General features: G+C 38.5%; 1 protein-coding gene across 1 annotated transcript in view; it reads left to right on the top strand.

Moving 5' to 3' along the window:
* LOC140232532 (uncharacterized) overlaps window positions 1–12,882 on the top strand; it is a 257,587-nt gene that overhangs the window by 224,568 nt on the left and 20,137 nt on the right. Inside the window, exons 8-9 of the mRNA XM_072312628.1 lie at window positions 2,405–2,491; window positions 9,497–9,502. Of these exons, the coding sequence (XP_072168729.1) occupies window positions 2,405–2,491; window positions 9,497–9,502 (93 nt within the window). The remainder of the gene's footprint in view (window positions 1–2,404; window positions 2,492–9,496; window positions 9,503–12,882) is intronic.

Below are 12,882 nucleotides of genomic sequence, written 5' to 3'. Positions count from 1 at the left end.
TATGCATACATAGGCATATATATGTGTGTGCGTATATAAGACATTAGGCTCTATACAAAAAAAAAGAAAGATCAAATTCTTGAATTTGCCAATGGAAAATAATAATAAATGTGCCAAGAAACTGTCAGGCTGTATATATCCATGCATATACCAATAAGTCTTCAACCCATACAAATGTATCTGTATCCATTTAGCCTGCCCCCCCCCCCCCCCCCCCCCGAATTTGATGTAAAAAAAAAAAAAAAAAAAAAAAAAATCAGTGACGAAAATCCTGTCAATCAAAGTGCAGTAAGCTTTTGAAATGAAAACGTTTCGCCTTGAACACTCCCTTCCCTTATATGACATGGTGTATATCCCCCCCCCCCCCCACAAAAAAAAAGAAGAAAACTATTAATATCATCCACATGTACAAGGCCGGAAAAATGTATGTAATGTAAAACTTCAACATGCTCAGTATTTTCAGAAGTTACATTCTCTGTTCCACTGAAAGCGTTTTGACCCTGTTCCCCTGTCAAACATGGTTGGAAAATTTGTGAAAATATTTATAGCAGTAGCTTGGAAGAGGAGGAGGAGGGGTGGGGAGGAGGAGAAGGAAAAGGGGGGGGGGGAGAACAAAAAGGAAGAGGGTGGGGTCAGGACCATAAAACCTATGCAGGCATGCCTGCTTGCACATAGCTGTCATTAAAAATCTTTATTGAAAGTAATAAGCGCGATAAAAAGCACCACAAATCATGCTTGACTGCCTAGTAGTGACTGATGATGGGCTAGTATCTGTAGCTGAATGCTACCAAGACTACTCACCCATCTCTGTGCGTATGTGTGTATTTTTTTCCTTCTTCTCTTTTTTTTTTCTTTTTCTTTTTCTTTTACTTTTCTTTGGGAACATTCTGTTTTCTTTTATTCATGGACAACAATTTTATTTGGCACATTATTGCAACATTTCCATGTTTTTTGTCATTGTGGTGGTCAGGCCTCCCTTTTTTAAATTCCTTCAGGAGTCATAGACATAACTATGAAGTTTGGAATATTCATTCTGTTTTTATTGAAAGGCAATTAGCCTTCATTCTGTTGAAGGCATTGTGGATATCTTAGATATGCAGTTTGGGTAAAACTTTACAAAATAAACTTACAGAGCAAAGATAACTTTTTTGGGGGAGGGGGGCAGGGAGGGGGATAGGAGGCTTATAGTGCATATTTATAAGTTGCCCAGTTCCAATCAAGAAGTTTAATTCTATTTGATTCTTGCAAGTGATGACACGCAAGCACAATGGCACATACACATGCAAGAGGCAATTTTTTTTCAATGGGGCTTTGTCTTCTTTATAGGGGACTTGATACAAGTTAGGGCAAATGTACCTTCTTGATTCATTCAGACCTGTGTCTGACATGCCTGTGTGCCCATACTATGTAGGGTTTCCTCGTGTGATGATGACTTTACAATTTTTACTTTTTTTTTATTATGGCGGCGACATCGCTATCAGGTGATTAAAAGGTGTGAGCCGAAGGTGAACCGGAGGTGCGATACTGTTTTAATGAGACCATCACACCCGTCCATGAAATGGCACGTTTAGGCAGCAGCGGGTGTGATAGCAGGTTTATGCCTTTGTTTTTTAGTCCAAGCGAGGGCGTGCTGTATCATTCTTCTCATACCTTTCCTTTTGCAAAGTTTGTCACATTCTTTCATCTTCTTTTTCTTTCTTCCAGGTGGTGACAACAAAAACAAACACAAACACTTGCCAACATGAAACAGAGCTGCCAACTAGAATGTTTTTGTGATGTTTCAAATGATACTTTTTTCTCATCAAACATGAGAACAAATCTTTTTTTGCTTCTTATGAATGTGTTTTTTCTGGAATTTGATTTAGCATGTATATGCAAGTTTCCTTTCTTTGTATCCAAAATATGATTTTTGTCTTCAAACTTTTTTTTTCTTTTTAAATGAGCATGTATACAATGTATGTTTTCTTTGAAATTGCGTAGAATTTGGTTGTTACTCATATCAGGCTTTAATTACTGGCCTTATAGTAAAAAAGGATACCTGAATCAAATCCCCCAAACGTAAATGTGGGTCGTAAGTATATCGCAAAATGCTAATGGTGGACATTAAAAAATTTGTATTAGTTTTATTTTTACAGAAGACATGGTCTTCATCTGTAAGTTTTAACATTATTAACGCAAAGACATCATGAATGTGGAATAAGCATTTACTAGTAAAGAGTTCATGAGCACCACTTGTCAAATTTAGGCCTGTTTAAAAATGTTGTCAAAAGTGTGTAGGTGTATATACAAATATGTCACAGTATGATATATTTTACTCCACCCACTAGTGAATGGAGCATGAGATATAGTTTTATATAGTACCTTGGATTGACGGGCATCTTGATCTGTTCTCTTTTCTTTGCAGAGTGCCCTACACTGGGGAGCCAAGCATGGGAAGAAAGAAATGATCAGACTGGTGGCTGACAGGGGCGTGGATATCAATTTGAGATCGGTGAGGAACGGAACGAGCTGTAAAGGAACTGTAGTTGATTCTACACTGTCTCCTCAATTACTTTATATTAATGAGAGAAACTTAACCATCAAAAATGCATATCTGTCCTTAAAAAAACAAAACATTCCCCTCCAAATACGCAGCATTTTACACTTACTGTGTAATGAACATTAAAAAAAAAAATTATGACAATTGAAACCTTCAAGCAGCACATCATTGTCATTCCGTTCCTAAATCATAGTTCAACCTTACAAAAAAAGAAGAAGAAAAGTATGATGGTTTGTATTGCATTAACTCTTCATGGAATTCTGTTCTGTGATATATTCATTGATATTACCCAAAAAGCATACATGGAGGTAGGGCCTAAGTGTATTTTTTATGGTTTCTTCCATTTGTTCACCTCCATTTTTTCCCTTTACCAATGCTGATGTATGCTACATTCTACCTTGAACAAAGTTCATTTCTAGGCAAAATTCAGGTAGATCATTGCCAGAGAGGATACAAGTGTGCTAACATCATCATTAGGTCCTTTGGAGTGGGTCTGGTATAGAAGACTATCACACACATGCACCCCCCCCCCCCCCATCCAACCTCATTTCAATTCAACTGTACTCTTTGATGAAGGCATTTGTGTTGATTAATTACATACATATGCTGTAATGATATTGGTGTTTATTTAATAGCCCTGACTGCAGACATCGGAATATGTATGTGGCGCATCGCCCATGCTAAATCATCTTTTCACATGCCCAGAGGTCTTAATGCCATTTAGTCGCCAGTCGTCAGCAATTAGGCATCCAGTGTGGTAAAAGGTAGAGCTGAGAGCACAGTGCATGGAATCTCTTAAATAAGAATTGATGTGTTGGGGAGAAAAAGAAAAAGTTTGTGGGTATTGATATCTACTCCAGATAGCTGTTGTATGCAGTGAATGCCAAATTGACACAAAGGCTTTATGAATCCATGAAATGAAATGGAAAACAAAGTGTAATCATGCATTCAGACCTTACATAGAGTTTTAAACTTTTGAAGATAATATAGTAACTTTTGTTTTTGTTGTTGCTGCTGCGGGGGGGGGGGGGGGGGGGGGGGGAGATGGTCGGATGGCTTGCACCCCAGTAGAACATATCATAGGAAAGTCTTACACCCGTGTAGAACATACAAACTGTATCATATGAAATTAGAGTTATAAAATGGTTTTTGGGATCATATTTGTGTCACCACTGAAGGTTGTGGGGGGAGGGGAGGAGGAGGAGGGGGAGATCAAGAAACGAAACAGGGAAAGAGTCAGCCATCTTGGTATTTCAGTCATCTGCAACCTCGCAAATCCGTACCAGCAGCTATTATTAATTACTGCAAGGCGATCTTGATCTTCAAGCAAATTGATGGGGCTGCAATAGCTTAGAAAAAAGAAAATAGATTTCGACAAAGATAGAAAAAAGAAAATGTTATCCATTCCTCTCATCCGCGCAAAAGAATGCGGCGTTCAGAAATAGTCCCAGCGGCCGACTCGTCCTCTGCGTCCCGGCACACTTGCCGCACACACATCATTCAGTCGTGGCGCAATGGGATGAGAGCTCTTTACATGCGACCTTCTGCATTCTTGCAACAGTTATTAGTTGCTACATGATGTTCTCTTGGAATTACAACAATGGTATTTGCTGTATGGCACAAGACAGAATAGGAGATAGCTTGATAGAGAGAGAGAGAGGGAAAAAAGTTGCCTGTAAAAGTTAATTGTTGGTGTGTGTGTGTGTGTGTGTGTGTGTGTGTGTGTGTGTGTGTGTATGTTTGTGTGTGTGTATTAGGTATGATTTATGGCTTGGTCTGGGACTTCGTAAGCCGTCTGAGTGATAGCAGAAATCAAATCACTATTAGGTGGTGTGGTCTAGTCTCGTTGTGAGGGCAGGCTTCATAATGTGCTGGCTGCCCGGATGAGAAGCGACACTGGTTCGGATATACACTCAATATCTGTTCACAGTGAAAATAACTGACAGGTCGATGTGTTTTCATCAGAAGATTTGGAAAAATGAGCATGTGACCTACTACAGTATACTTTATACGCATCACTCAATCACCAAGCACATTTCTCCTTTGCAGTTCAATGGGAATTCAATGGGCAACTTCCTGCTTTTCAATGAAAGTTCAACATATTATGACTTAATGGAAGTAAAGTTTGTGTGAAGTTAGCATAAGAAAGAGACACAAATATGCCAACGTGGAAAAAATCTGCAAGACTTCTTGCTAAACTTTTATCCTCTAGAAATGCAGCCACCCATGAAACACCCCTCACTGTGATACTGAATGCTTGTCTTCTTTTCCCCCCTTACCCACCCCCCCCCCCCACCCCAACCCTCAATGTTTAAACAAATCTCTTTGCCTTTTAACCCCATCGTGCCATTTATGTTGCACTGAAGTTGGTTTGGATGCTGGTGGGAAGGCATATATGATAAATTCAAAACCCATCTCAGCAGAAAAACTTTTGCATGCATGTGAATTGTGCAAAGGTGAAGGGAAGGAATTTGGCTATCAATGATTAAACCATGAGATAATAAACCTGGATATAATGTGAATTTGAGAAATTCAAGCAAAAAATCAAAGAAATAGGAGCAAGCAGATATATTTGGAGAGATGACATTTTGGACAAACAAATATACTATCATTCATCTGTAATATTTGAAATAGAGACCCATCAAGTACCCCCAGTGTGAAAAAAAAAAATAAAAAATCACGCATAACTTTTTACTTCTACAGTACTGTATAACTGTAAGCTGTTAGTTTTGCAAGGGTTTAATTTTCACAAATTTCATGAATCACAGTTGGACCACGAATTTAACAGCATGCGAAAATGTTGCCACGCACTAGGATAATAGCACATTTTACTATAGCGTCGGTGTCAATTCGTGAAAACAACATCTTGCGAAAATGTCTGTGACCTCCTCATTCACAAAATATCTGTACGTGAAAATAGCAGCTTTAATATAAAGGAGGTAAAATAGTACACCCGTACAACCATGTTTGTTTGTTTGTTTGTTTTTGGAGTGGGGTTTGTGGATGGCAACAGGGTCTGCGAAGCGAGACTGGCATCGCTGATGACAAGGAGGAAACACAAGTGCAACACAGAGCAATTACACATACCTGGAATAGCATGGTGCAAACAATACCAGCATTGAGCCTCAGCTGTCACTGAGCCTTATGAAGTACTGGCTCAGCCCAGGAGATTAAAGGATGAATATCCCCCTTAGAAATGATTTTGATATCCCCCCTCTACTAAACACCCCTCCTTCCCACCCCCACCTCCACCCTCAACTCTATATACTCGTTGTGGTTACTTTTCTTCTGACCTGTCACAGTTCAGAAACTTCACAGTTTTGCATTGAGCATAAATATGATGATAAAAACAAATGCACAAACACACACACCAAAAAAAAAAGAAAGAAAGAAAAAGGGATCAAGTGCTTCTATTTGGCTTCTGTACTTGAGCCTATGATTGAGATTGTGAAAATAGCGCGGCTTTTTCTGGTTCAGGGAATTAACCCGAAGCTTGAGCTTGGGCCTATAATTCAGCTCATGCTCTGAACTGCAAAAGGGAGGCCCACACGACAGCTTGTTGTTATTTTAAGGTTATATGGCTTACGATCAAAAGTGTCACACTGGTGAAACCAAGATGGAGATATCACATCATAATGATGAACTTTCTGGACTCAAGAAATGGGCATCACAGTGGAGACAAAAAAAAGAAAGAAGAAGAGGTGCCAAAAGTGAGCATTTGCCTAATATTTGCCTGCCTAGATATTGTAGAATAACACTTGATTTTACTATTTCCAAAGTAATCTTAAACATCTTACAAACAAAAGTCTTACAAACAAAAGCTTGTAAAAGAACAAATTGATATGGAATAACTGTGACATCATTGCCTATGATAGTAATTTTTGATAGAAATGAGTTGCTTTGGAAGATTTCGAGTGAATTCTGAATTCATAATGTCACGTGCAGACTAGCTCAAAGAGATTAAATTTTGATTGCCGCGGTTGTACGCTGGCCGTTATTTCCATAGTAAAAAAAAGTCTGGAAAAAATGTTATTTCCTACTTGGACAGAGGATGTCGTTATCCGGTCCCAGACACACCATTTGAGAATCACAGGTGACATTAATGCTCTGAATGGTCGATGCCCTAACGACTCTTCCGCTGCCGTAATTTTCCGTATGATAAGCAGAAATATGAAGCGAAAAGATTGATCTAATTAGCAGAATGTGCTACATGTGGGCTTCATTTCCCATTTATAGAGTTGTAGTTAAAACTGAAGGTGGAAAGACTTGTAATAAAAGATCAAAAAATGAAAGAGAAAGAAAGATTGAAAAAAGAAAAAAAGAGAACCTAGGCTGACTGTCTTTAACAGGATATTTTAGGGCATGTTAAACTGGCCATTAACTCAATGGTATGTCCTTCATGGGGAGGTTAGAATGTAGTTTGGCTTTTTGATTCATGTCTCCAACTCCTGTCAGACTCGATGTTCATAACATCCAAAGGAAATCCTCAAACCTCTCGTTCATCATCTGGCTTTTAAAGGGTATCTTGACTCTCTCTCTGTCTCAGTCGTGAGATATTGAGCCCTTTTAGATTGTTCAAAGAACCTTTTGGAACCAATGCACATTTTGTTCCTGGTCCTTTCTGCTTCATACTAAGTGATTTTTTGCATTCAAGTCTGAAAGCAAACTTGTAATGTGTTTCTCCCAACCCAAGGTGCACGTTTTACATGTGGCCGATCACAGTCTTGAGGATTTTCCAATGGACAACTGTTTTCAGAAGACACTAAATCATTTGTTGGGCAAGCCATGTGCTCTGTGGTTATGTGTGTGCAATGCGTTCATGTAGGGCGTATGTACACATGCTGGCATGCATATGTTTTAGTAGGAGCTGAGTGTATGATTGATGGGCCACAGAGCTTGTGGCGCAGAAGTGTGTAGAATGTCGTTTTTCGTGTGTAGTCGCAGGGTTAACATTATGTGAGTTTTGACACTCGGTAACTTTAAACACAGAAATGAGAATAGAAACAAGAAAGTTTTGCAGTTTGAAAGTGGATCTCGGTATATATATATATATATATATATATATATATATATATATATATATATTTTTTTTTTTTTTTTTTTTTTTTAAGAAACTAGGCAGAACTTGGTCTGCTGATGCAGAGTAAATGCATACTGAACCTCTTTCGTCCATTTACTAACAATTTGTCATGTTTCACAACATCATTGCAGTAGATGAGTTAAGTCCTGGGTGATGTTCCTGTAGATGTTCTGATGAAGCGTGCTCTCACAAATGTAGAATGATGTCTTTTAACACTCAATGGTGAAATGACAGCAAAGCTTCATCTCAGCCGCTCTTCCCTACAGGTTCCCAAATCTTTTTGTGGCCTTTAACCCCATTTTCATAGACCCTACTTGGCGCAGAAGCATGATTTACGACTTCCAGAAGTGCCCGTCAGTCTGATCTCTAAAGCTCTAGGAACAACAAAGGAAGAGACTACCTCAAGAAATCCCCCCTCCCTCTAGATCTCCTCCCCCACCCCTAAATGCAGGTAGAAGTGTCCACACAGTGGCTATGTTTGTAGAGACTTGGACTTGTCTACTGTAGCCACTGCAGGGGTAAAGTTTTAGAGGGAGGGGTTGCCGTAAATGACTGAGAAAAAAAGAATTCTTGGTCAGACAGGACGGTGACAGGAGACAGTTATGTGGGATGATAAATGGGCCTACAGGTGAAGCCGTGTGTTCTTCCAGTGGTGGCAAGACTCTTGCCTAACTCTAGGTTTCGGCCGTTCTGCCTAACTATTTGCATGCTTGCTTCTTTGATGCTCTCACAGAGTAGGACCTACATCGCCCTTTCTTGATTATTAACCCGTTGAGGACGAGTCCTGAGTATACTCAGGCAGGTGTCTATGGGAAATGTGTGTTGTAGCAAAATCAGCCCATCCTCAATGGGTTAAGACACCTCTGTAGATATTAAGGACGGAGTTAGCCATTCAAGGTTTCACTTTGTCAGAATGATACTATAAATTTTATTAAAATATAAATAGTAATAGAAGAGTAAAATTCTATCTTCCATATCAACACGTTAGTGATTTCCAACCTTCAAGTTGGAAATGATAATACAGTGCATTTGTGTTATGGGAGTCAATAATTTTGTGAGTTGTTAATTGCAGGAATATCAGGCCACTCACAAAAATTAATGAAAATAAAAATATTAAAAAAAAAGATAAATTGCACATACAGCACATGTGAGCTGTCCACACAAGAACCTGACAAATTGGCTGAAAGCTGATTTGCTGATTTTTATGTCATTAAGATTTTTCAAGAATCTAAGCTCTTGAATGATGTTAAACTTATCCCACTTTGTTCTCCCCTCCCCCCCCCCCCAAAAAAATGCCATAAGTAGAAATGAGAATGTTAGCTGTCAGATAAATGCAGTTCAAAAAAAGAATGGGCTTTGAAGCTCATATACATGATTAATGCAAAACACCAAAGTACATGTACATGCTTCTTTCAAAAAGAAAAGTTTTTAAATTCCAAACATTCTAACACTTTTGTGATTTCTGACATTAAATTCCCCTAATTTTATCTGTGATTTGTGCCATATTGGAATCTTTTGGACAGAAAACAGGAGGATTCATCTGATATGTCTAATAATATGTATATATGCAGAAATCATTTCTCAAATTTGCCACTTAAACATTTATTATTGCTGTTGATGTTTTATGCAATTGTCGTTTGACCTTTTTGATGACATCTGAGCTATATTGATCTTTGATAATACATTGTGATGTATTAATTTTCTTTGTCCAAAATTAACGCTTTGACAACTGATAATGAGATAATTCAGATTCTCCTGTACCATTGAAATAAGAGATTAAAATATAAATTGTACCTCAGATCAAAAGTAATAATGTATATTTCTATTTTTTCTTTTGCCTCCTGAATGCTTCTTCTATGATGGACCAATGACTGCAGCAAGGGGTAAGTTCACTTTTGCCAGGGGTGCCACTGAGGTGCCACTTTCAACACCAGTAACATGACACCATGACTCAGTATATTAATTGTGTCAAATAGCACCTTCTCAAAGCTGTATTTTTCTATCCATGCCATCAAATGTCATTCCTCATACAATCCATCATAAGAAATTTATCTTCTCATGAAGGATATTTCTATGGGTATTACTGTAATATGTTATTACCTGTCCGGTGTAGACTGAGTCATTTCAAGACAAAATCCACACATGGAATATCTGTATATACTCACAATTCATGGATATTAAAGTCTGAACCAATCGCAACACATTGGACGTCTATAGTTAAGGTCATGTGATCAAAGTTGCTGCAAGGAACATGCATTGTCAGATGATTTTCAATATTTCTCTCATTTCTCTTAAATTCTTGTTGATCTCCTGCTTGTTGTGTTGTTTTTGTTGTTGTTGTTTTAAAGAAAGAAACAAAGATTCTCTTTGACAGGTTTACCCTCCCACGAAGGGAAGACTGAACATTTTTTTTTTTTTTAAAGACTCATACATTTGTATATACGTAACAACAAGCTTTCTTGTCTTAGCTGTCATGACATGGGGATTCTTGTCAATTTGGTTTTATCGTCAAAATTGTCAGAGTTGCCCTTGATAGATCGCAAAATTATGCAAATTTCTACGTGACCTAATTTGAACAAGAAAGTGAAAAGAAAAGAAACTGGTCCCAGATTTTGTTCTGAGGTCACGAAAGTGACACGTGTTGACATATCCAGGATTTAAAGATTGGAGGATGTTGACGTAATTCCTCTGACAATATTCGGTGAATTGCGGGTATTATTTGAACGGATTTATGATGAATTCGGTCAGACTGCCAACCTCAGTTTGTGCAGTATTGGGACAAAAAGCAACAACTAATGTATCGCAACGCAGAAACACAAGCGATACCACTGTCCTTGCATAATTGCACCTGTCAATCATATTCGCAGTCACCCAGCGAGCAGTTGTCGGCGTCGCAAGAAAGAACGTGACAGGCATTGCGCGGAGTGATGATTCCGGAGGGCGATTTAATGTCACCCTTCTCACTCCCTCGTTGACCTTAGTCTCTTTTGATGCTTGCGAGACGGCGAAGGCGAAGATGAGATGCGCTGAGATGAGGCAATATGGAAGAAAGATTTTGAAGACCAAAAAAAAAAAAATCTATCCAAAACAATACTGTTCTTCCCTCCAGGCAAATCTTGTCAGCAAATCCCTACACCAATTACAGCAAAAATTATTGTGATGCTGGTTTATACCCCTGTTGATATGTTTTTTGCAGAATGGGAGGAGGAGGGGATGGGGTTGGGGAAGGGAGGGGATGATTGGACAAAAATAGGCCATATCAGAAAAGGGAACATCACCTAGAATTTCGATGTGATTTCAAAAGGCCTGTAGATTGGTTTTATTTATAAGAAGCACACCAGCTTTTACTTTAAATTGTACCTAGAGGCACATTGGCTTTTCTTCTTCTTTTTCTTTTCTCTTTTTTGTGTAGCCTTCTCAGAATTAGTCGAAGTTTACTTTAAGCTGAAGGTATGATAGGGGAATGTGAACTCATCTTTTGATTTATCCCACCGTATTGAAATATGCACTAACATAAAACTGTACGTGTCATGAAGTGATATCCACAAGCATGCATTCTCCTCCACCATTAGCAAAATCTTGAGACAATTAACGAACTTAGAATAGATGATGAGTCTCATAATATGAGAGTATTCGTGTAGCAGCTACTGTGACATCCAATGTTGTCACGTTGGAAATACCAGGTAACTACCAAGTGTATGGCTGACCTAATAATGAAATGGTTGCGGCATATGTACCTCCTCTTCTAATTTCTGAATTCCTTATAGAAGGATTATCAGGCACTGTCGACAAGCAATCAGGAAAGCCCTAGCCTCATTCTTTTTTCTCTTTTTTTCCACGGAACAACATGACTTTGATAGTTCTCACATTTTCACTGATATGCAGCATTTAAGAACAAGGGTATTTCTACCTCAAATTTACAAATTCTGATCATCAAATGGTAGAATTATGCCTTGGAATGTATGATTTGACAGAAAAGTTAAACATTACACATCGTCACCTTCTTATGCTGATGCTCTGATTACCAAATGTTTAAAAAAAAATATTGTGAGCACCATGGTTTGAGTGATAAGGAAATCAATGAAGTCAAATATAAGAAGCGCAACCTACATATATCTAGCGAACAGCAACATTTTGAATGTACAATTTAGCATGCCATCATTTATAGTTTTATTCAGCCATGGCATCATTTGATCATATATGACCATAGATGGCTTTGGTGCAGGATTTTGTGTTTTGATTTGTATGCATTGATATGAAAATATGACTATACTCAGTCTCTTTTAGAGGCAGTTAAAATGTCATACTTTTTATTTTCAAGGTTATCTTCAGTTTTGTATCTATCCCAAGGATCACCCTGATTTGACATTCAACATTCTTCGCAGAGTGTCAGTCATGGGCTTGCAACAGTATCAGGGTAATGTGATGACCAGCCACATATCACAAAGCACATGAATGAGTGTCGTATTTGCCTCGCGACGGTCGTGTGTCCAAGAGATCTGCCATGAAGTGACACTTGAATGACACGATTCATAGATGACCCTAACCATCATTTTAGTAATCAGTGTCTTGATTTGTGTTGGATTTCACTGATTTTTTTCTTTTTTTTTTTATTGTGTAGTCTGTTTGCCTGTGCTGCTTATGTACAGCCTGAAGATTTTTCCCTCTGGTGCATTTTCCCTTGCTTGGAATCTGAGATGAAATGGCGTGTCTCGCTTCTCGCTGGCTGTGGCATTTCTTGTGCACATGTAATTGTCTGTCCTCCCTTGGTGGTATCGAAAGTGCTCGTGGCGAAAATTTTGCGCGATGATCTGTGGGCATATACCGTTACACGCAATCCGTGCCTCCAGCTCTTGTTAATGTCGGGTCGCCATGTTGATCTTTGGCAATCGCGGCAAAGATTGTTCTTTGAAAAAGTTTGTGCATGCTGTGTGGTAGGGAACAAATGTCCATTTTTCCTATCTTTGATGTCCTTGAGAATCCTGGACAAGGTGTGTAATGACATGTATTTTTTTTTTTTTGGGGGGGGGGGGAGGGGATGGGGTAGGGGTGGGTTACCGCCCCTTAAGTGTGATTACCTGTAGACATTAACTCATCAAGGCCATGGAAAATTTTGCTTCAGGAAATATCACAATTTTGTTGTCAAATTAATCAGCATTCCTGAATGTCATTGCATATCTTACATGTTATTATCATTGTATTCCTATTGTTATTATCATCATAATTGCTAACGATTATGGAAATGTGACAATCATTTATGACA

The sequence above is a fragment of the Diadema setosum genome, chromosome 9 (assembly GCF_964275005.1).
Source record: "Diadema setosum chromosome 9, eeDiaSeto1, whole genome shotgun sequence".
In the NCBI taxonomy this organism is placed as follows: domain Eukaryota; kingdom Metazoa; phylum Echinodermata; class Echinoidea; order Diadematoida; family Diadematidae; genus Diadema; species Diadema setosum.
Note: the sequence above shows the minus strand (reverse complement) of the source record. Positions and strands in the feature narration are given on the sequence as shown.